This window comes from Cervus elaphus, chromosome 15, assembly GCF_910594005.1.
Source record: "Cervus elaphus chromosome 15, mCerEla1.1, whole genome shotgun sequence".
Lineage (NCBI taxonomy): Eukaryota > Metazoa > Chordata > Mammalia > Artiodactyla > Cervidae > Cervus > Cervus elaphus.
The window spans coordinates 41,155,786-41,179,746 of NC_057829.1; the positions used below are offsets into that span (position 1 = coordinate 41,155,786).

Sequence of the window (23,961 nt, forward strand, 5' to 3'; positions counted from 1 at the left end):
AGAGGAGCCTGGCGGGCTACAGTCCACAGGGTAGTAAAGAGTCAGACACGACTTAAGCAACTTAGCACACATGAATGCGGTCATATATTCAATTCAAGAGGGTTTCAACAACATCTTACTCTCTCAAGGCTGTGTCCTAAAAATGGCCACTAACATGGGATTTGTAGTCAGGACATACATTCCAAGGGCAGGGGAGAGGGTGAGGAGCCTCTGACTAGTCAGGTCCAGCTCACAAGGTAACCAGTAGTTACATCCTCTTGATGGCCTCCTCCAACATTGCTGCAACAAATTTTTCAATCATCTTCTATGTATCAGGTGAGGTGTTTGACTCTAAGGAACCAAACTAAGCAAACTAGATATGGTTTCTTCAATTGCCCAGAATCTTGGAGGTGTTGGGGAGGAATAAATCTTCTTTTACCTTTCTAGGTTCTTCTGGCTGGTCAAAGAATTAAACTGACATGAGACAGGTTGACAGGAGAAAATCAAAGTTCAATAGCATGTATACACGAGAGACCCAGGAAAACTGAGTAACTCATCAAAATGGCTGAAACCTTCACCTTAAATATCATCTTTAGCTAAAGACAAAAGAGGGTGTTGGGGCTAGTGGTTTGGGGAGGAAGGCAGTTGACATGAAGACGGAAAGCAAGTGTTTGGTAAATAAATGTTTGCTGGGCCATGTACAGACAATGGGACACAGAGAGGAATTTTAACAAATAGACTTTTCTCAGTTTCTGCCTGTCTACATACCTAGTCCATGTTCTAGTTATCCATGGTGATAGTTCTATTACTGTAACAGACCCTCTAACTTAATTCTTTAGGTAACTAAGGGGAAAGGTCCAAGTTTCTTCCTGAGTCTTTTGGGCTTTGATTGTTTTTAGCTTGAAATAACCTGCATTTCAAAGAGACATTTTAGAGTGGCAAATCTTGCTTCCTTGCAGACGAAAGAGAGAGAATTTGAAAAGCAATAACACTGAAGTATGGTGTCATGTTAGGGAAATACAGAATGCTACGAGGCCCAAACTGGGATGCTTCATCTAATCTGTGATAGGGAAGTCTTCCCTGGTTGTGATATTTTTGATGAAACTGGAATGATGAGTAAGAATTAGCAAGATTAAAGGGCCCGCCATTCCCACCCTCCCCAACCATGGACCCTCAGCTGAGTGTCAGGCATCCATCAGCCCATTTAATCCTCACCATAACACCCTGGGGGAGATTCTGTTATTGTGCCCCCCACCATCAAGGATTGAGGCTTGATGAGTCTGAACCTTGAGACACTGAGGCTCAGAGAGATGAAGGAACTTGCTCTAGCGGGTATGTGAACCCAAGGGGTCTGACTTCAGTGCCTGCTGCTTTAGAACCATTCAGCTGTCTCCTATCACCTGCTTGGGCAGCCTCCCATAGAGGCTGTTGCCTGTCTCATTCTTTGCCCACAGGGCCTGGTGCCAAACAGCATCAGCAGCTCAGCAATGAGCTAACTTGGAGCAGTGTAAAAGGTCTTCCTGGCTAAAGGGATTAGTGGTGGTTTTTCAGGAGGGCTGGCAGGCCTGGGGCAGGGGCTGGATGGGAGCTCTCCAGAATACTGAAGGAAGAGTCAGGCGGACTTGCTGCGCCTTGACCCTCAGAGCTCAGGGCTGGACCAGGCTGCCAGCAGGGGGGGATGCGCACAGGGCGGGGCAGTTGCTTTGCTAGTCTGTGCTTGGTTTCCCTTCCCCCAACCAGATCTCCATCCCCCTAACCAGATCTCAGGGCCTGCCCCTTCCTCTGGCCCAGAAATCCTCCATTAATCAATTTCTCATGTGTGTGTTTTCTCCAGATACCCCCACACCAGACCCTCCATGGCCTAGTCACTCCTCCCTACTTATTAGAGGCAGGGTGTGGACCAGTTGAGGGGACCTGAGTAAGCGGGGACTTCCCAGAGCTCCAAAATAGGGGGGACTCCGATAGATGTGCAGAGACAGGCCCAGAAAGGGTTAATCAGAGAGCAGCCTTAAAGAGGGTCCAGCCACAGGCTGAGGGGATGGCCTCCAGGCTCCAATGGCCAACTCAAGTGGAAGAGCGCTGGGCTGGGCGGTGGCCTGACCTGCAGCCTTAAGCATCAGGAGTCATTTTGTTGTCCCTGGGATCCCTGGCTGCCCTACTGACACACCAGTCACTAATTGCCCTCCGTCCTCCGAGGCCCTCCGGCCATCCCGAAGCCCCTCATGCTCAGTCCTGGGAAAACGACTTGAGCAACCTGCAGCTGGGCCGCTCCCTTACTGGTCTGGAGTACTTTCCGCCCAAGTCCTGGGGCTTTGGTGACCAACGACAATTTCCTTGCCTGGGCTGGACACACATGGACGGCCCTTTCTGTTACTCCCCCTCCACTTGGGGCTGTGTGGTCCCCAGTCAGCGCCGCGTGGTCTCCAGTGACTGGCCTCAATGGAAGGAGGTGGGACTTATTCCACAATCTCCCCACTGCACTCCCCCACATCCCACCCCTGTCCCAGCAGCAGTTGGGCAGATGGCATCTGCCAGTCTGCAGTGTCCAGGCTGAGTGCATGGGACCTGCTGGTTTGGCGTTGGTCAGGGCCCTACAGTTTACAACCCACCGACTCAGACTTGAGTCCCTGCCATGTGAATTTTGGTGAGACCTAAATCACCCTCTGTGCCTCATCTTCTTCCTATAAACTACTAACAATTCCCATTCCAAGAGCTTGTTGTCAAGATTACACAAGAAAGGAAGCGTTTGCACAGCGCCAGGCACAAAGTAAATACTTAATAAAAAGCAGCTGCTATTAATTACAACTCCATCTGGTGCTGATCCCCACCTCCCTCACCCCTCCCAGGATGGGGAATCCTCAGGGTCAGGGAGGAAAAGTCGCGCCCACCCGGTGCAGGAAGATTGGTGCGCCCCCTTGTGCCCCCAGCCACTGTCCCGATCCCCGATCCAGCCCCTCTGCAGCCCTGAGCCCCTCTTCAGACACTAGCTGGCACACCTCCCCGCTTTCCCATCACGGTCTGCCTGAGGCCAGGATGTGCCTTCGGGCTGGCGGGTACTGGAGCAGGGCCCGGTCACTCCCCTGAGCCCGAGTGCTGGGAACCGCCCCGCGCCCCCTCCAACCCCCCTTCGTGCGGGGAGGGGCCGGCCCTGGGGCGCCTTAAAAACCAGAGCTGGCTCTCGGGTCGCAGCCTCTTTGAGCAGGATCCAACGTCGCTGCGGCTACCCTTAACCACTCGCAGACCCCCCGCAGCCATGGCCAGCAAAGGCTTGCAGGACCTGAAGAAGCAAGTGGAGGGGGCGGCCCAGGAAGCCGGTGAGAAGAGAGCGCGATGCGGGCACACCCGATGGACGCGGGGGTTGGGGGGCGCAAGCCAGGGGACTGTGCAGCAGGAAAGTCGAGGGGGTGGGGTGCCTCCGGCTAGGAAGGGCTCTCTCCGAAGTTGGAGGGACCTGGCAGGACGCCCACCCCGACCAGCCCAGGAATGATGCCTTGAGGCAAGCGGGAGAACAGCGGTGCCTGGGCGGGGTGAGGCATTGGGCATTGCCAGAGCCAATCGGAGGAGGCTGTGAAGGCGGGGAGTGGCCCCACCCGGGCCCTTAGGGGAGAGTGAAGAAAGCCCACAGGGAAATCGGACTCTGCCACCCAGCGATCTCTGCCCGTCAGGGTCCCAGAGGCCCATAGAACCAGGATGGGATGAGGGAAGCAGCTCCAGATTCCCACTGGGCTTTGTTTTGAACACTCCTCCCTTCCCCCCAATACTAATTTCCTCTTAAGTCCTCACCCAGAGGACCTTCCCACCCTCATGCGGCCAAGGCAGGTCACTAGTCTTAGTTTCCGTCCCCAGCTCTTTCCTCCTTAGACCTGAGTTACACACCTGGCGGGAAGGGTGAAGATGGACTGGGGAGTAGGGAATGTGAGGAGACTCTGGGCACAGCAGCAGCACCTGTTCCAGTTCCAGCTCAGCCTCCCCTGGGACTCCAGCTCCCAATCAGTCCTATGCATATCCCAGTCAGCAGACAACACCTAAACCCACCCCATCCTTCATCAGTGCCTTAGGAAAGTGAACAGTTGCTCCCCTAGGCTAAAATGGTACCAAGAAGCCTCTGTTTACAGCACCCTTCCTTCTGGGCCTCACTTTTCCCATCTGTAGGTTGAGTGCAAAGCCGCCTTCCCTATGGTCTTGACTGTGCTATGTCAGACAAGGAACCCAGGGACTTCTGTGAGCAGCAGATCCAGGGTCTGCCTGACCCCTGTGTACCCAGCCCCCAGGGTCTGGGTAAGGTAGGCCCTTTACTGTTTAGCAGTGAGGATGAGTTAGATCACTGAAGGCCAGAGCACCTGTCTGCCTACCCAGCAGGTGGGACACATCTGAGCTCCTGGAAACCCTGTTCTCCACAGGTATAAACTCTGGTATAGAGGAGATGGCCTGACCTTGGAAGTTTCACCTATTTCCTGCACTTCATTTCCTAACGCCTTAAGCTGCCTGCCCAGATAGACAACTGGCAATCATGGCTTGTGTGCCCTCTGGGGAGAGGCACAAGAGAGAGGAGGTAGTGAGAATGCCTTGCAAAGTAGAAGTCCCAGTGGTGGGAATTCAGGCATTTGGGCCAAGCTTCTAGGGGAGAAGTTGTTAAAGGGGGCAGGGTTCTTCCTGGGCCATGCCCAGCAGCAGCCACAGCCCAGATGCCAATTCCAGCCTGGCCCTGCCCTGCCGTCCTTCCTCTGTTGGATATTTTCTCAGCAGTCCTGAAGATCGCAAGGGAAGCAAGCCAGAGGGGAGGAGCCCAGAGTTATAAATAAACAAGAATAATACCCTGGAGTCATGGAAAGGGCTCATGCCCCTCACTGACTGAGCGGCCTTGGTCAGAGGACTTTACCTCAATGGCATCCATCTTTGGGCATGTAAGACAGACCACTCTAGAGAACAGATGGGGTTAGCAGGTGGAGCCCCTGTGGTTAATGGTATCTCAAGAGCTAAAGCCCACATCTCTCTGTTCCAGTGACTTCGGCAGGAACAGCGGCTCAGCAAGTGGTGGATCAGGCTACAGAAGCGGGGCAGAAAGGTCTGGTGGGCCTGGTGGGCAAGAGGATGGATAGCCTCAGCACACCTCCATACTCCACCCAGCCCTTGTCCAGACACACTCTCTCCTCTGCAGACCCTCTATCCTCACTGCATCCTGGGGAGGGAGCCCCAGGGGAGGCTAACCCCTGCACGGCTGTGGTTCCCCGGGGTCCCGCCCTCAACTGCTCTTTCCTTCCTTCCCCAGCCATGGACCAGGTTGCTAAGACTACCCAGGAAACCATCGACAAGACTGCTAACCAGGCCTCTGAGACTTTCTCGGGTTTTGGGAAAAAATTTGGCCTCCTGAAATGACAGAAGGGAGACATGGGTGACTCCCTTCGAGGCCCGGAGCTCTGGCAGGCTCTTGGTGGGCCACCTGATTAAAGCATATATTCCTACCCTGTGCCCACTTCATGACTCCTTCCACACTGGGCCCAGCCCTCCCTCGCTTTGAGCAGAGCCAGAAACTCAGCCCCTAGTCCAGAGAGTCCTGGCATTCCAAATTCGGAGGAAACCCAGACTGATTGTCCAAGAACTCCTTTTCCTTTTCTCAACCGCGTATCCCCACTCTCCCTTATTTTAAGTTCAAACCCCATTTAGGTACGTGCCTCTCCCCGCTTCCGATTCCAAAACCGCTCTCCCAGCTCCAGAAACCCGGCCCTTCCTAGAAAGGGCATACTCGATCCCCAGATCCTCGATGAGCTCAGCTCTGGGCGGGGGACTAAAGGCTCCAGCGGCCACGGCCTCGAGAACTTCTCCCAGTGAGCTGAGCCAGGAGGCTGGGAGCATCAAGGCAATCCAGAGCTGGGCGCCGGCGAGGACTTCATGCGGCAGGAACTCTCGGGGAAGACAGGGGACGCAGGGGAGCGGTTCTGGCCCTAGCCACTCTAACCAGCCCGTCCGGTGTTTGTGCGACTGCCGCACCCAGCGGTGAGTCACCGGGCGGGACCAGGAGGGCGAGGACGCGCCCCGAAGACCTGGGCCCCGCCCGATTGACTTGGTTGGAGCGGCCGCCAAGAGCCCCGCCCACTACACGCCCCCTGGGCGGGCCCTGCGGCGCACAGGGCGGTGCACGTGAGCGCGGTGCACGTGGGCGTGAAGCGCAGACACCCGGCAGAGTGCGTGCGCGCGCTAGACCACTGCCGTTGGCACCCCTTCCGTTCCGGATGCACCAGTATCTTCTGGCCTAGGGTGGAGGCCGGCGTTTTTGTCGGGCAGGTCCCCAAGACGGTCTAGAGTTCGCGCAAACTTTATTCCCTCCAACCTCCCCTGCACGTGTCCACGTGTTCATGCACGCGATACCAGCTCTGGGTAAGTCCTGCTGGGGGTGACTCATCGTTGCCACAGGATAAGCCCAGCCCTGGCGCCGGGCGCTAGCGGCTCTCTTCATCCGAACCCTTGCCACACCTTGGCTGGTGACACCCCATTCCCTTTGCCCACCTCCCCGCCTTTGCACACACTGTTCCCTCCGTCTTGTTCTCTTCTGGACGAGGACATACATAGTCATGCCGTTTCACCCCTGGCTACAAGATGTTGGCCACAAGGCACTTCCAGTTCAGGGGAGACTGACAGAAAAAAAGCGTCGTCTTTGCTTCATACTCGAGACCGGCTTTCCTAGAGGCTTCCGCGACCGGCCAGCAGGGGGCAATGTCGTGTCCACCACCCCCCGCCCCCCGCCCCCTTCACACCCCCCAGCCCAGGTCTTTCTGTGTGTAACCATCTGCCCAGGGGACCTTTCATTTCTCCAATCCGAGATCCCTCCCAAGGAAGCAATAGGTTTCCTCTCTAATCGTTAATATCTCTCACCCTCACCCCAGGGCCAAACTCAGTGTCATGGTTTGTTCAAGTTTCTGACTTCCCCAAAGAAGGCCTCACCTGGTCTACAAAATGGGCCAAGACCTAAAGGGAAGGTCCTGGAAGAGATACCTGGAGTAATGTGGGGGTGCTTCCAGCATCTCCAGGAGCCCCTGCCCCCAGGAGAGGATGCCAGGGTTGGGAGAGATCATGTGGGGCCACACCCAGAGGAGGGTGGGGCTGAACTATCAGAGCCCTCAGATCCTTTTTGGTAGGCTACCTTCCCCTGCCTGACTCAGGAGGAATCCCAGCTGGCCCAGTAATCCTTCTTAATCCTGTTTTCCTTCTGAGTGTTGTTGGCCTTAGGAATGAGTGTGTGAGCCATCTCAGACCAAGGAGAGGAGGAGTCGGGTCTGAGGGCCAAGAGGCTTCTAGGAAAGGGTTTTTCATCCTCAAAAAAAAAAAAAAAAAAGACAAAGGAAGAAGCATTTCTTCCTCTTCCACTGGACATTTTTGTGACTGAAAATGAGGCTTAGAACTCTGGCAGCCACTTCTAACCTCAGGAGGAAGGAGCCTGAGGAAAAGCCAACTTGCTGATTAGGGCAGAGCAGAAGTATGAAAAGAACCTAGATCCCAAGTTATTTTATTGAGTCCCATCCTGCACCTGCCACTCACTAGGCGAAAGGATCAGTTTTCTCATCGTTTAAGCTGCCGTGATGTAGGTGTCTATTACAAAGAAAAGCTAAAATCCTGATGTTACCTCAATGATACTAAGGTCCTTCATTTGCCAGCCTCACTCACCTCCTCAGCCTCCTTCCTCAGTACCCCCTCCCTCTCAGCCTCAGCCATGTTAACCTTTGTTCATTTCCCTTGACATCGTGCTTCGGCTCACCTCAGTCTGTGTGTGTGCTGTTTTTTTTCTGCTTGGAATGCTGTCCATCCTTCCTCATAAATCACCCTTGTCTGGGTGGCTTCTGCCCTTTCATCCTTCAGGTCTCAGCTTCCCAGATCGGCCCCAACATACACAGAACGGGTCCAGCCACTGCCAGTGTACTTTTCCACACTTACATACTAATGAGTGGCTCTCCTGTGTGCTTGGCTGTGATGGTTGTCCACAGGCAGCAACCGAGCCCTCTGTGCTGATTAGTGCACGCCCCGTGCCTCGAGAGAGGCTCTGGCAACATCTGCTGGATGAAAGCAGGGATGATGGTCTGTTGGTTCTCCTACCAGATGACAGAGTTGGCATGCTAGGTTCACTCTAGGACCATCTCTACAGCGCAGCCCCTTCCATGTCTCTCTGCCCCTGTGCGTCTGATGCTCCCATGCACTGTGCAGGTGCCTCTTTCTGCTTTCCTTGGGGGTGGGGCCAGGTTGGACTTGTCGTTGGCTCTGTGTCTGGGACAAGGTGGACATGGTGCTAGGGAGCCATGGGAGCCTGTAGAAGCCCAGGCCTGTCTCCATGAGGTTTATGAAGTTAGTGAAACCAAGATAGGCTGAGGAGAAGAAGGCTGTGACCACTGCGCCTGTTGGGTCTTGGTCAGGGCTCCAAAGATGATTCTCCCATTAACAGTTCCTCAGGTAGTTCCTGATTCTCCAAATCCCAGTCCCCCAACTAGCCAAACACAAAGTCACTAACATCACGTTTTGGGCTTTAGCTCTGATTCCCATCAAATTACAGATGAGAAGGGCAGAGTTTTCTGCTTTCCACCTTCTCTCCCTTTCTCCTTTTTTTTTTTCGCTTGTTGTTAGTTGTCTCATTTCTACTTTGTGAAAATACATAGCATTTACATTCCATTCCTCCACACCTTTTTCTTGTCTTAGATCTGTAACTGAAGATAATAGAAGCAGCCTGCCATTGGTCTTCTGAGATATTTTCTATTATCTCTTGGTTGGTTGGAGTTAGTTTTCTAGAAGTTTCCTCAAGAATGAAATATTTTCAGATGAACTGAGAAGATGTCTGGGATGTGAACTGAGAATTTTATAGCTAGGGCCCTTGGGTTATAGCAGTGTGTCCATGAGGGTTCATGGTGTTCTGTTTTTTGTGTGTGGCATTTTCTATTTTTAAAAAGGCTAAAAATTTTTAAGAAAGAAGAGCTCATGTGAACCATATTCTGTGTTCCTATATGTGTAGAAATGTTAGTTTGTAGCCTTTATACTTTATCCTCAACTGGGTTTGAAATTTTCAGCTCACAGTTTCTTCCTTGAGTGTCTTCTAGATATGGCTGCAGTGCCTTCTGCTACAGAAGATTGAATAATTCCTATAAGTCTGATTTCTATTTCACTGGAATTTCTTCTTTTTAAAAAATATTTATTTATTTATGGCTGTGCTGGGTCTTTGTTGCTGTGTTGTTGTTCCTTGTTGCCCCAGAGAGTTTCAGGAAGGGGAAATGGGACTATTTAGAATTTAAGCTGCTGTCTTGTTGCTTCCAGACCTGGAAGTCTGGCAGGCTAAGCTGGTGTTCTCTGTTTATAGAGAATCCACATACTCTCTGCCTTTTACTCCCTGCCCTCACCCTGGGGACTTGCCTCTTGAACCGCATTACCCAGGCTCCCTTACCTTCAGGACTTGTTGGGTTCAGCTGCAGGGGATAGCGGTAGGAGATGGAGAAGAGAGAAGTTTATTTCTCCTGCTCCCTTCTTGCTGGGCATGGTTGGGCAGTGGCCTTGTTCTTCCGCTGACGGTGGCAGCTCCTGTCTGCTGACCCTCTCCTATAGCTGGAGCTCTCATCAGGGTCTACAGCCCCTCCAGGCCAAGGGATATAATAACCCCCATTGCTCAAAGTCCCTGGCAGCCTCGCTGTCCCTCATTGGCTCCCTTAAGTCTGCCCACACCTTTGTGAACTGTCCATTTCCTCAGCTACCCCTTTGATGTGCCCTTTGCCCATGGGTGTATGAGAGCTGGGTTGCTAGGGAAGTCTTCTTTTGGTGACTGACAAACCAAGTCTCCGGGAATCTCTTCTTGGCTCCCCTGTGACTGGAAGGGGTCTGTGTGTACAAGATACACGGGCTCTGTAGGTACTGGGAGGTCAAATCCATGAAGTAGAAGTAGGAGAAAGCATAGGTAGGATGACAGTTATAAAACTCTTGCTGTTCATGACATTTGCAGTCACAGGAGAAAAAAAATTGTTCATGCTTCAGATGTGAGACAGCCCTAAGTGTTTACGCATGCTTAAGCTGCTTAAACTTTTTTTTCCCCCAGAATTGTTAATTGCTCAGTTGGCAAATTGCTTTTGAAAAATTGGCTCTCCTTGACTTGATGATGGAGTCATCTGGTCCTTTGCCAGACCTAGGTCATTGAGCAGATTCCATTTGAAGAATTAGTTGACTCTTGTCAAAGCTCGACTCTCACAGCCCCGAGTGTAGGACTTGACCTTCTGACTCAGGACAGGCTGACTTGGCTGCCTGTGTTCAAGGCCTGCTCTGTTGGGACCCATCATGGCAGGCTTCTTCCCAGATGGGGTGGTTCCTACCTGAGTCACCCCAACCTCATCCAGGTAGGAGTAGCCCAAGCCCAACCCCTTAGACCAGAATCCTTCTTAGCAGGGTGTGAGACTGTCCTAGGTTCTTTGGGCTGGAAAGGAGTCCACCCTCTGGGAGCCCGGATGGGCTGTGCTGTGCTGAGAGGCCAGGGAGCTGCTCAGAGCTACAGTGGGAAGGCTGGTGGGACTAGAAGTGGGCCCGAGCACCAAGGTCTGGGGCCCAAATCCAGTCTTGGGCAGCTTGGCCTCTCCAGGCCTTCCCTCTCTCTGTTGCATTTGGGATCTGTACCTGAACCCAGCCTTGTCAGGAGATTTGGGGCCATGATATGTTGTCCCTGGACTCTGGGTGCTCACACCAGGGCCATGCATTAAGGAGGAGAGGGTCCCATGGGCTGGGGGATGTAGTGAAGGTAACAGCAGTCTGACAGGGAGGAAGAAAAGTGTAGCCAGAGGGCTCCTAGCTGGGACTGGGGCCAGAGTCCTGCTGAGTGGCCGAGCCCTGATGTGCCTGTCAAGGAGCTGATGAGCTCCGAAGGAGGGAGCCACAGTGAAGAGTACCCAAGGGTGAGCACTGGCGGGGTGGGGTCGTGGGGTCCGGGAGCCATCCCAGAACTCGTGGGTGACACCGCCATCCTATCAAGAGGTCCATCAGAAAGGACCCATGTTGGGGTGAAGGATACACACAGCCTCAGAGTAAAGAGGCAGGGGGTTTTGATGGGCCCAGGGAACGTCCCTGTGGGTCTCTCAGGCCAGTTCCTGCCAACCGTGTCCCAGAAGTGCCCCCTCCCTTGGCAGTGTTGTCCTAATACCATGAGCAGAACTCTCTGGGATTTGGATGTAACAGGGAGGCCAGAGTCATCTAGACCTGCTTTCATGGTCCCTCACTTTCATGGCCCCTTCTGAGTCCACAGGGTCAAACATATATGTGTGTGTGTGTGTGTGTGTGTATAATCACATGAGTAGTAATACTCTTTTTCTTAAAGAGACTCTCCAAATTGTTTAAGACCTGATCAGCTCCTGCTTATGGCACGTGTGGGGCTATGGCCTTGTGACCCAGAGTTCCTGCTGCCTGCAGCATCCACTGCCCACCCCAGGGGGCTGGCCACTGCCCGAGGCCTCCCAGCACCACTCAGGAATGTGGGAGAGCCTCGACTCCTTAAGCCTATGTCAGGTAAACACTAATTAGACCCCGCCACTCCCTCCTGGGCTCCTCTGAGGGGTAAGGAAGCCTGTATGGGGGGAGCAACTTCAAACTCCTGCCCCAGGCCTGGACTTTATGAGCAAGTCCTTGAAAGGGCCTTCCCTCCATGACTCCTAGTCAGTTGGGGGTGTCTCATCTCCAAGCCCTCTCACTCCGAGGCTGCCTTATACCCCTGCCACTCTTTGTTCCATCCATTGGTTGGCCAGGGCTCACTGCCAAGCAGCATGGGCCTAGCTAGCATCCCTAGCACATCACTGATAAGAGGGTGGGAATGGAAGTTCACCAAGAGTTTGCATGCCTGACCCCACCAACTATCAGTGACGAGGCCAGGAAGGCGTGGCTGTCCCCATTTTATAGATGAAGAAACTGAGGCTCAGCTGGGCTAGTGACTAAGGGAAGCAGCATGTGATACGTGGCTTGAGGCATCTCTCTTCATCCTGAGTAACTCGGAAGGCAATCTGGCTCCCTAAGCGTGTAATGTTTCAGGGACTGGTAGAGCTTCTTTCTGGGAACTCTTGCTAGAGTCAGAAGCACATCCCCAGATGGTGGCAGGGTCCTCCATTTACTCCCCTAGGACCTCTTGGGTGGGCACTTCTGACTTCACAGGGCTTCCCTAAGAGGCCAGGTCCCAAGGTGCAAGGAGGACTGGGTTCACTTACCTGGAAGCTGCCTCAGTGCTGGGCCACCCAGATGCTCCCATGAGTGAGAACCAGGTAACTGCAACTCAGGGATGACTAGACTTCTGGTCAGCGTTGCAACCTTCTCTACCTTGGGCCAGGCATGACCCTCATTTTCCCTACTTCCCCAGACTGTCCAGTGGAGGCTGCAAGGCCACTCTCCTGAGCTGAGTTCTTGGGAATAGGGAGGGCAGCAGCCACCACTCCACTTGTATTCCCTGGCCTGGGGGCTGCTTGGGTCCCCAGGCTCACAAAATGCTACACCCCTGACTGGGTCACCCGAGGGATAGTAGGCAGCGGGGCTGGAAGTTCTCGGTCTTCTCTGGATACACAGCTGTGCCCAGACTGCCATGAGTCCAGGGGACTGGCAGGGCTGAGGTCCCCAAATGCCTCTCACCCCACAGGGCACTAAGGCCTCTTGCCTTGGGAGAGGGGTAATGTCCGAGAACCGAGCTCTGTCCGGCCTCATGCCCCCGGTCCCTGCCCCTTGTGGGGTCTCAAGTTATGGGGTGTGGGGGTCTCATGCTGCCAGAGGATCACTTCTCCAGCCACAGCACTGGGGTGGCCCCACCCAGCTTCTTCCTTCTGCCGCCTGTGCTGACTCACCACCAGGGTGAGGGCTTGTGTCCCGGAGCCCGGCCGGGCATCAGAGGCATCTATAAAAGCAGACTGCTCCAGGCCCCAGCATCCTGCTTGATTACCACCTGTTGCCACACAATGCTGGGAGGCCTGGGGAAGCTAGCTGCCGAAGGCCTGGCCCACCGCACAGAGAAGGCCACCGAGGAAGCTGGTAAGGACCCCGGGGCTCCTTCCCCCTTGCACTGTTCCTCCCACTGGGGGGACTCAGGACAGACTTGACTGGGCCAGTGAAAAGCTGATCCCAACAGGATTGGGGCAGGCTTTGACCCCATGGAGAACCAAGGATGATCAGCTCCATAGGGATGGAGGTAGGGGACTGTAGAAGCTAAACCAGTAGGAGCCATGAGAGGTCCACTGCCCCAGCAACCCTCCTGGTCAGACCTGTTTTGTCCCCCACCCACCCGGCTTGACACATTCCTGGGGTCTGTGGCTGTGGGACGGAGGCAGCAGCTCAGAGGAGGCCCCTGGTAGCAGGAGGGGAGCCAAGGTGCTGGGTGAGCAGCTGGTGACTTGACTCCTTGCCTCTGGAATCTGGCAAGGGGTGGGAGGCTTTCATGGTAAAAGAGCTTATTCTAAGTATCCTATAGATGCTACAGGAAAAGGAAGGCGGATTTTAATTTTTCACCATAACTTTAAAGCTTCAAAGATTTCTTGCTTAAGATTCACCAAGTCTGATTGTGTTCAAAGTCAGCCCCCAGAGTTTACACAAAGGACATTTTCAGTTTCTTCAAAGTCCCCAGAAACTCTTTTTTTGTACACAGGCCCTTGGATACAGAGAAGCTGATCCAAGCCCTACCCGTTTGACATTTTGTGAAAAACAGCTTGTGCCCAAGTTTGCTGTTCTTTTTCTAAATGGCTGCAAACATGTCTGTGTTTCATTTTAGGTTTGCACCTGCTGTTGCAAAGTCCACTTTCATCTTGAGCAGCTCTCTGAGCGCTGTGTTATTTCCAGTCTATGGACAAGGGAACCCAAGCAGTGAAGTTAATTCTAGGAGTTAGAATCTGAAATAGTTCTTCTGACCCAACATCTTTCAGTTCTAGCAGGTTACCACCCTAGGAGGGCAGAGAGTTTTGTCTTATTGGAGGAATTGCTTTGGGGGACTTGGTGTTGCCGTGAGCGGGGAGTGGCGGCGGTGGTGGTGAAGCTTTGATACTCAGCCTCCTGCTGCGACCTCCATCCAGTCTTATATAGAACAGCAGCTAACCTGAGAGGCGTGGTGACCTGGGAAATAGGCCCAGCCTTAGCTCCAGGTCCCCAGCCGACAGGAAGGCTTGTTAGTCAGCATTCCAGGCCTTGCTGGGTGAGGGACATGGAGAGCCCTGTGCCCTCAACAGCTTGGCTGCTAGCAGCCAGGGCCCACTCCAGTCTCTGAAGGAAGCCAGCTGGGAGTTGTTGGTGAGCAGCTTGTCCTGTCGTGGGGGGAGCAGCATCCCTGAGGCCCTTCCGGGATACCCAGGGCTGTCTGGGCCCTGCCGTGAGGACAGGCAGCTTACACTGTGCTCTCACTCTGGGCTTGTCTCATCTTTTCAGTTCACGTTGTGGAGGGAGTGGTGAAGGAGGTGATAGATCATGCTAAGGAGGCTGGAGAGAAAGGTAAGGCCAAGTTCGGGGTGGGAAGGAGGGAAGCTGGGTGCTGGTAGCAACCTGTTACTTGCCTAATCAGGTCAAACCCTGACCCCAATGTTGCTTCCTTTCAGTTGGGGTACAATTATCTGCACTCATCTGAGCTCTCTCACTGTACTTTGCTAAAGCATGAACCATCTAGATAGTCCTCTCTGTGGAATGTTAATAGGATGGTGTCACAAAAGATCAGGTGGCAGTGCGCTGGCACAAAACATTGGAGACATAAATTATATACGTACAAATACGTATTTATTTAAATGTTTATATGTTTGTTTATATGTTTCTGTATCACAATGTACAAAGCTTGTGTATGTCTCGCTCCTTACAACAAAATAGTTTGCAGATGGATTAGGACTTAAATACATGAAATTATTAAATTCATAGAAAAGAACGTAGATTTTGGCATAATCTCAGAGAGTGGAAGATCTTTTTAATGATGACAGAAGCTCCAAAGGCCATAAAGGAAATATTAGGTAAATTGGACAGTGCGTGCTCAGTCACTTCAGGCGTGTCCGACTTTCTGTGACCCCATGGACTATGGCCCACCAGGCTCCTCTGTCCATGGGATTCTCCAGGCAAGAATACTGGAGTGGGTTGCCATTTCCTTCTCCTAAATTGGACAGTATGCAACTTAAAAAATTTCCATAGTGAAAAAAAATAACATAAGCCAAATCAAAAACCACAAACTGAACAAAAATATTTGTAGTAGGAATGATAACCCAATATAAAAATGACCAAAAGGTATAAATAGACAATTCACAGAAAAATGAAGCCTGAGTAGGCAGTACGCCCACAAGCAGATGCCCTGTCTCACTAATAGCTGGAGAGATGCAGGCTGTTTGGAGAAATAAAAGCGAGTGTGAATGCCTTCATCCAGGAGCTGCGCTATGCTCTGTCCCACAACTCTTGCAGGGTGCAACCCAGTAAGACTGCCACATCCCACAGGACACTCCAGGTGACACCAGCCCAGCGAGTGACTTGAATTGTTTTCTTTGCTCACGTGGACATTCTTCTTCTTCCTTCCCAACAGCCATTGCTGATGCTTTAAAGAAGGCCCACGAGTCGGGGGACAAAGTGGTAAAAGAAGTCACTGAGACAGTGACCAACACAGTCACGAATGCTGTCACGCATGCAGCAGAAGGCCTGGGCAAACTGGGACAGTGAGCTTGCCTGCCACCGTCAGGCTCTTCCTGAATCGCAATAAAAAGCTGAGATTAAATGTGTACACTGAGCCCTGGATTTGTTCCTGTTTGGATGGAAACATTGCCTGTGTCCTGAGTGTCTCCTCTGCGGGGACAAGAGGCCAGCACCTTGGCTTCCACTGAGGGTCACATAGTTCCCCGTGGTTAATCAGATGTGCTGCTCTCACTTTATGATTTCTCATGTCAGCAAGGAGCTCTTGAGGACTGTTAGTGTCTGTGCTACATCTCTTAAAAAGACTGTTTCCCCAGAAACTGTACAAAGCTTTCAAACACCTCAGTGCTTCAAGGACACCCCAAGAAAGGACCACAGTTCAGCTTATGTGTTCTTTGGGTTTTCTTTGAAATGTTCTTACAGAAGTCGGGGAAGATAACAGACCAACTTAAGCTGGGCAGGATCAGGCAGTTTGAGCTGGTTCATGTTCTCAAAGAGGCTTTAGAGAACTGTTTCTTCTGGATAGTCACAGAATCATGACTGTCATGGAGAAACTGAATCCGCCCCCTGTTGGAGCCTGTGTCAACTCTCTGCTCAGAGACATGGGTTAGGCTTAAATTGGCTGTAGTAGGCAAGAAAGCCTGGCCTTCCCTCCTTCCTGCCATGAATGAATCAGTTCTATAAAAGGTGCTTTGTGGAACTAGTTAGTTGCTCACCATATTTCTGATGCTCTTTCAGAATTGGCTTCATAAGTTTCTGAATGGCCCAGAAATATCCAGTGTCTTGGCTTGAAACATTTGCTGCTGTCCAGCTGGGTCTGGACCTTATATCTTGGTTTGGTTTCTGATGACACTTGAATTCTCCCAATCCAAACCCAGGCTCAAAAGGATGTGAATTTTGAGTGTTAGTGTCAATCAGAGCAGGCTCTTTGGATGGCAGTTCCTCTTAGCAGAGTTTATTTGATTCTTCAGGTACACAGAGGCCCAAAGGGTGAGGATACATCCTGACATATTTGTGATAATACGAGATTGGAAACACCCTAAAATGATAATCAGAAATCACTTGGTTGGCAAGCTTAATTGTGCTTATTAGGTTTGACACACACTATAGAATTGACATTTATTACTTACAGTGTATTTTTAATGCCTTAGCATGAAAAATAGAACTTTTGCTTAGATGGCCATCTAAGGACTGGGTAACAGTTACTGCATTTCTATGAAATGGAATGCTCTGTGGCTGTTAAAGGACTTCCCTGGTAGCTCAGCTGGTAAAGAATCCACCTGCAAAGCAGGAGACCCTGGTTCGATTCCTGGGTTGGGGAGATCTGCTGGAGAAGGGATAGGCCACCCACTGCAGTATTTTGGTATCTCTGGTGGCTATTAAGAATGAGAAAAAATGTACTTAAATCATTAGGGAACACGTATAAATGAGTTAGTAATTTGTGAAATATGTATGTAGAGCTAGTTCATTTTTTTCAAAGCAAACAGAATGGAAGAAAACTGGTAGAGTATATATATGTATATATTTTTATCAAATGTTAACCATGTATATATATATATGTCAAGTATTAACTGTGTTTCTTTGAAAATATGAGGCATCTTCACTTTTTCTATTATATAAATGTAAATGATGGTTGAATTTAAGAGAAAACCAATACAGATATATTTTGAAATGTGGTTATGGAGGCCACATTCTAGCTTATTGAAGATTGCTTCCTAATTAAGTGCTACTTAAAGTTTGCTGGTTTCATAGTTGAAAACCAGTGTAATAGGGAAGTACCTTTGTATTCTATTACAAGTTGATCACTAAAGGGATATTGCCTGTAAGCTTAAATTATAGGTAAGGGCCCATCTCTGGAAAACCTGCCTCTCAGGTAATGAGCATTAAACTAAAATACCTTTATTTAGCTCTCAGGAAACATGCTGACCAGGCACACCGGTGAATTGACTGCAGGGAGGAGGAAATTAACACATCTCTCCTGGAGGCTGGTGGGAACCAGGAAGTGTTTGACTTTACTCCCTTCCCTTTTAGTGTAAAAGAACCCTACCTCAGGCAGGATGGTTCTTTGGAATGTGAGGCCACCACCTTCTTGTGTGCTGGCTTTCTGAATAAAGCCGTTAATCCTTGCCCCAACAACTCGTTTCTCCACTTACCAGCCTATAGTGTGGTGAGCAGCATGAGCTACACCGAAATTTGTTAGAGTTCAAGATTTGCTACTCATGGCTAGCCAGCCCTTGTTGGGGAGTTTTCAGGTAAGGCCCTAGCAATTGCCCGGTCACTTAACCTGAGGATCTTGGCTTCAAAATTCCCCGAAGCAGCATTGTCTTCCCCAGAACTTGACAATTGGAGCAACAAATCGACATTTAAGAGTTGACAAGCTCCATCCACACAGTAGGGCAAGGTGCTCTGGTGTGTTCAGCCGGAAACTTTTATTTCCTCTTCATTTGGGGCTTTTCCTTGGGAATAAGCCAACTTGTTTTATATTTGAGTGGGGTGCCCTGCTGGAAAGTGTAGAGATGTTGGGCTTTTACTGGACACGTGAACCAGTTTCTTTGCTCGTTTGGATGCTAGCACTGTGGGTGAGGTTTGTGTTTTGTCTGTCTTGAGTTTCTGTCTTTAAAAATGGGGAATATTTTACATATGGTAATATGGATGTTTCAATGTGCAAGTTTGATGCGTGAATCAGGGCACTCAGAGCTGGTGCTCTGGGACAACCCAGAGGGAAGGGGTGGGGAGGGAGGTGGGGGGGTTCAGGACGGGGGCGGGGGGGGAGCACATGTACACCCGTGGCTGACACATGTTGAAGTATGGCAAAAACCACCACAATATTACAAAGTAGCCTCCAATTAATAAATTGATTTTAAAAATAAATAAATACAAAAACATGTACTTGTAAGATTGAAAGAAAAAAAAAAATTGGGGAATGTTTGAATTAACCCTAAAGAAAGTTCTCTGAAGCTCATTTTGGATAAGTCATCTGATTACAGCTATGAACCCCTGGGTGAGAGGACGATGATATTTTATTGTACTGATAACAATGTGTGAGCACAGTAGCTGTTAGGAGCCCCACAGGGATTTAGGCAGGGTTATCTTGGGACCCTGTGTACCATGTACTGCTATCCTTGCTGTGTTAAGTAATTCATTTATGGTATCCTATGTTGTTGGCGTATGCAACACCCCCAAGACCAAACTTGAAGGTTTACTTAGGATTTTCTGCTTGTCCTTTGGGTTTGTCATTTCATTTTGTTTGGTACTGTCTCTCTATTTACAGCCAAATCAGTTTTGTGATATTTGAAACTCTTAATGATGTCAAATGGAGGAAAGGAACAGGAAAAAAAAAAACCAACCCTGTCTCCTCTTGTCTAAAAGTGGAACATTCTCAGGAAAAAAAGGTTCCACTTCGTTCCTAAAATCACCAAAAGATTATAAATAGAAGTAAATATTTGTAAAAAGCGTTTAGCCATCTAGACCAGTGATGTTGATTTGCCCCATTTGCCAAAACCCAACCTCTTTTGTAACTGATAGGTTTTACATTGTTGTACCTGATTCAGGGCTGAAATTTTGGAGTGGGAACTGTGAAGTCTGTGTGTGTGTGTGTGTTTGTATATGTTATAGGTTGTAGAAATGCCAGCATTACTTAGTAAAAGAGCTCTATTGAATTCAGTTCAGTTCAGTTGCTCATTTGTGTCCGACTCTTTGCGACCCCATGAACCGCAGCATGCCAGGCCTCCCTGTCCATCACGAACTCCCAGAGTCTACCCAAACCCATGTCCATCGAGTTGGTGATGCCATCCAGCCATCTCATCCTCTGTCATGCCCTTCTCTTCCTGCCCCCAATCCTTCCCAGCATTAGGGTCTTTTCCAAAGAGTCAACTCTTCGCATCAGGTGGCCAAAGTATTGGAGTTTCAGCTTCAACATCAGTCCTTCCAATGAACACCCAGGACTGATCTCCTTTAGGATGGACTGGTTGGATCTCCTTGCAGTCCAAGGGACTCTCAAGAATCTTCTCCAACACCACAGTTCAAAAGCACCAATTCTTTGGTACTCAGCTTTCTTTATAGTCCAACTCTCAAATCCCTTCATGACCACTGGAAAAACCATAGCCTTGACTAGACGGACCTTTGTTGGCAAAGTAATGTCTCTGCTTTTTAATATGCTGTCTAGGTTGGTCATAACTTGGCTTCCAAGGAGTAAGCGTCTTTTAATTTCATGGCTGCAGTCACCATCTGCAGTGATTTTGGAGCGCAAAAAATTAAAGTCTGTCACTGTTTCCACTGTTTGCTCATCTATTTGCCATGAAGTGATGGGACCAGATGCCATGATCTTAGTTTTCTGAATGTTTAGCTTTAAGCCAACTTTTTCACTCTCATTAAGAGATTCTTTAGTTCTTCTTCACTTTCTGCATAAGGGTGGTATCATCTGCATATCTGAGGTTATTGCTATTTCTCCCAGCAATCTTGATTCCAGCTTGTGCTTCATTTGGCCTGGCATTTCTCATGATGTACTCTGCATATAAGTTAAATAAGTAGGGTGACAATATACAGCCTTGATGTACTCCTTTTCCTATTTGGAACCAGTCTGTTGTTCCATGTCCAGTTCTAACTGTTGCTTCCTGACCTGCATATAGGTTTCTCAAGAGGCAGGTCAGGTGGTCTGGTATTCCCATCTCTTTCAGAATTCTCCACAGTTTATTGTGATCCACACAGTCAAAGGCTTTGGCATAGACAATAAAGCAGAAATAGATGTTTTTCTGGAACTCTCTTGCGTTTTCAATGATCCAGTGGATGTTGGCAATTTGATCTCTGGTTCCTCTGCCTTTCCTAAAACCAACTTGAACATCTGGAAGTTCACGGTTCACATATTGCTGAAGCCTGGCTTGGAGAATTTTGAGCATTACTTTACTAGCATGTGAGATGAGTGCAATAGTGCGGTAGTTTGAGCATTCTTTGGCATTGCCTTTCTTTGGGATTGGAATGAAAACTGACCTTTTCCAGTCTTGTGGCCACTGCTGAGTTTTCCAAATTTGCTGGCGTATTGAGTGCAGCACTTTCACAGCATCATCATTCAGGATTTGAAATAGTTCAACTGGAATTCCATCACCTCCACTAGCTTTGTTTGTAGTGATGCTTTCTCAGGCCCACTTGACTTCCCATTCCAGGATGTCTGGCTCTATCTAGGTGAGTGATCACACCATTGTGATTATCTGGGTCGTGAAGATCATTTTTATATAGTTCTTCTGTGTATTCTTGCCAGTTTTTCTTAATATCTTCTGCTTCTGTTAGGTCCATACTATTTCTGTCCTTTATTGAGCCCATCTTTGCATGAAATGTTCCCTTGGTATCTGTAATTTTCTTGAAGAGATCTCTAGTCTTTCCTGTTCTATTGTTTTCCTCTATTTCTTTGCATTGATTGCTGAGGAAGGCTTTCTTATCTCTTCTTCCTATTCTTTGGAACTCTGCATTCAAATGGGAATATCTTTCCTTTTCTCCTTTGCTTTTTGCTTTTCTTCGTTTCACAGCTATTTGTAAGCCCTCCTCAGAGAGCCATTTTGCTTTTTTGCATTTCTTTATCTTGGGGATGGTCTTTATTCCTGTCTCCTGTACAATGTCACGAACCTCCGTCCATAGTTCATCAGGCACTCTGTCTGTCAGGTCTAGTCCCTTAAATCTATTTCTCACTTTCACTGTATAGTCATAAGGGATTTGATTTAGGTCATACCTGAATGATCTAGTGGTTTTCCCTACTTTTCTTCAATTTCAGTCTGAATTTTGCAATAAGGAGTTCATGATCTCAGCCACAGTCAGCTCCCGGTGTTGTTTTTGTTAACTGTATAGAGCTTCTCCATCTTTGGCTGCAAAGAATATAATCAGTCTGATTTTGGTGTTGACCATCTGGTGATATCCATGTGTAGAGTCTTCTCTTGCGTTGTTGGAAGAGGGCGTTTACTATGACCAGTGTGTTCTCTTGGCAGAACTCTATTAGCCTTTGCCCTGCTTCATCTGTACTCCAATGCCAAGTTTGCCCAAGGTGTTTCTTGACTTCCTACTTTTGCATTCCAGTCCTCCATAATGAAAAGGACATCTTTTTTGGGTGTTCGTTCTAGAAGGTCTTGTAGGTCTTCACAGAACCGTTCAACTTCAGCTTCTTCAGTGTTACTGGTCAGGGTGTAGACTTGGATTACCGTGATATTGTATGGGTTGCCTTGGAAACAAACAGAGATCATTCTGTCGTTTTTGAGATTGCATCCAAGTACTGCATTTCAGACTCTTTTGTTGACCATGATGGCCACTCCATTTCTTCTAAGGAATTCCTGCCCACAGTAGTAGATATAATGGTCATTTGAGTTAAATTCACCCATTCCAATCCATCTTAGTTCACTGATTCCTAGAATGTCGACATTCACTCTTGCCATCTCCTGTTTGACCACTTCCAATTTGCCTTGATTCATGGACCTAACATTCCAGGTTCCTATGCAATATTGCTCTTTACAGCATCGAACCTTGCTTCTTTCATCAGTCCCATCCACAACTGGGTGTTGTTTTTGCTTTGGCTCCATCCCTTCCTGAAGTTTTTTCTCCACTGATCTCCATTAGCATATTGGGCACCTACCAACCTGGGAAGTTCATCTATTTAATTAGCTTAAAGGAAATTAAGCACTTATATAAATACTCAAATATAAAAGAAACTAGCTAGAATGAATTTTGATGATCTAGGAAATATTCAGTGTTGAATTAATATCTGGTATGAAAGTTTGTGTAAGCTTGTTGGTTTGATTTATATGAATTTGTGCTTAGAGTCATCAACATTAAGTATATTACTTTTATTGTACCTAAGTTTATTAGAAATCAAAGAAGACCTGTTCTTGCTACAAAGTTTGTCAGCAAGAAAAATAGCAAATGAAAAAGCTTTTAAGTAAATAAAATAAAGGTATATGAAGTAAAAGTTTTAGGTAAATTCTGTAGGAATAATTGGGCTTCCCTGCTGGCACTAATGGTAAAGAACCCTCCTGCCAATGTAGGAGACATAAGAGACGTGGGTTCAATCCCTGGGTTGCGAAGATCCCCTGGAGGAGGGCATGGCAACCCACTCCAGTATTCTTGCCTGGAGAATCCCATGGAAGAGGAGCCAGGTAAGCTACAGTCCATGGGGTCACAAAGTCAGACATGACTGAGGTGCCTTAGCACACACAGCACAGTGTGTAGGAATGATTATATTTGGGGAATGTCTACCTGAAATAGTCTCTGGATTTTTGTAACTTGAAACTAAGTTAAATGAAGAGAATCATTGACTGACTAGCTCATTTCAAATAGGATAAAATATTAGAACATTAATTGCTAGGCATGTCTACATTTACCAGCTTTTGCCTTCTTAGAAGAGAAAGACTAAAGCGTAAGTGTGTCAATCAGGAAATGCTGATTTGACAGTTTTATAATTACTTCCTGGGTTTTCACTGGAGATTAAGGTTTTAAGGTTAAGAATTATAAGGAGAGTATTTCAGTATGCAAGATGTAGGGTGTGTGTTTTTATCAAAAAAGGTATAAGACATGAACATGTATTTTGTTAAAGGGAAAAATGTGATTTTGTTCTAGAGCTTGTTCTGAATGGAAAAAGTGAGGGACAGATTAATATGCATATAGAAAATTGTGTAAGGTTTTTGGAGGTAGAACACTGAAAGTTTTTTGTGTGTGATCAGGATTAGCTAAGATAGAATTTAAGAGGCAGAGTTTAAAGGTAAAGTGATGCAAAACCTGAATTTGGTTCTCTAAGAGGACAAAGTTTTCTTAAAATAATAAAATGCTTTTGGTAATTGTTTCTTTAAGTGATCTGTATTTGCTACTGAGATCTTTTCTTTTTTTTTTGAGATCTTTTATCACTGGTTAGAACTTTTGATACTTTTGATAAACTTCCCAAAGATCAAATTCTAAATGAAGTTCATTTGAAGCTAGTTAACTTTGAGATTTTCCTGAGGATTGTAACATCTCAAATTATTTGTGTTCTCTCCATCTCAGAGGAATATTAAACTAATTAGGCTTATTTGGTATGTTAAATTACGTGGGAAGCATTGTCAAATAAGGGGTGATAAGAATTCTTGCAGTGTATCATATGTAAATGATGTCCACAGCGGTACTTTGAACAATTTTTTTCTCAGAACCCCTTAATAATTAAGCATGGTAATGCTGGGAAAAAAAAAAAACCACATTTACATCATGTGTAAAGATGAGTAACATACAAGTTCTAGAAATTATATGGAACTCCTAAAATTCTGGTGTGTGTATGAGTGTTGTACTAAGTCGCTTCAGTTGTGTCTGATTCTTTGAGACCCCATGAACTGTAGCCTGCCAGACTTCTCTGTCCATGGGTTTCTCTAG

At 48.4% G+C, this 23,961-nt stretch overlaps 2 protein-coding genes across 2 annotated transcripts; both read left to right on the forward strand.

The window, feature by feature from the left end:
* The first annotated feature begins 3,119 nt into the window (after positions 1–3,119).
* Positions 3,120–5,441, forward strand: ADIRF (adipogenesis regulatory factor). The gene is made up of 3 exons (XM_043926649.1): positions 3,120–3,293; positions 4,982–5,044; positions 5,249–5,441. Exons 1-3 carry the CDS (start codon positions 3,233–3,235, stop codon positions 5,353–5,355), a joined length of 231 nt encoding a protein of 76 aa, XP_043782584.1. The 5' UTR covers positions 3,120–3,232; the 3' UTR covers positions 5,356–5,441.
* Positions 5,442–11,556: 6,115 nt separating this feature from the next.
* Positions 11,557–15,680, forward strand: FAM25A (family with sequence similarity 25 member A). Its single transcript, XM_043926648.1, has 3 exons — positions 11,557–12,984; positions 14,365–14,427; positions 15,488–15,680. Exons 1-3 carry the CDS (start codon positions 12,699–12,701, stop codon positions 15,619–15,621), a joined length of 483 nt encoding a protein of 160 aa, XP_043782583.1. The 5' UTR covers positions 11,557–12,698; the 3' UTR covers positions 15,622–15,680.
* Positions 15,681–23,961: the final 8,281 nt, after the last annotated feature.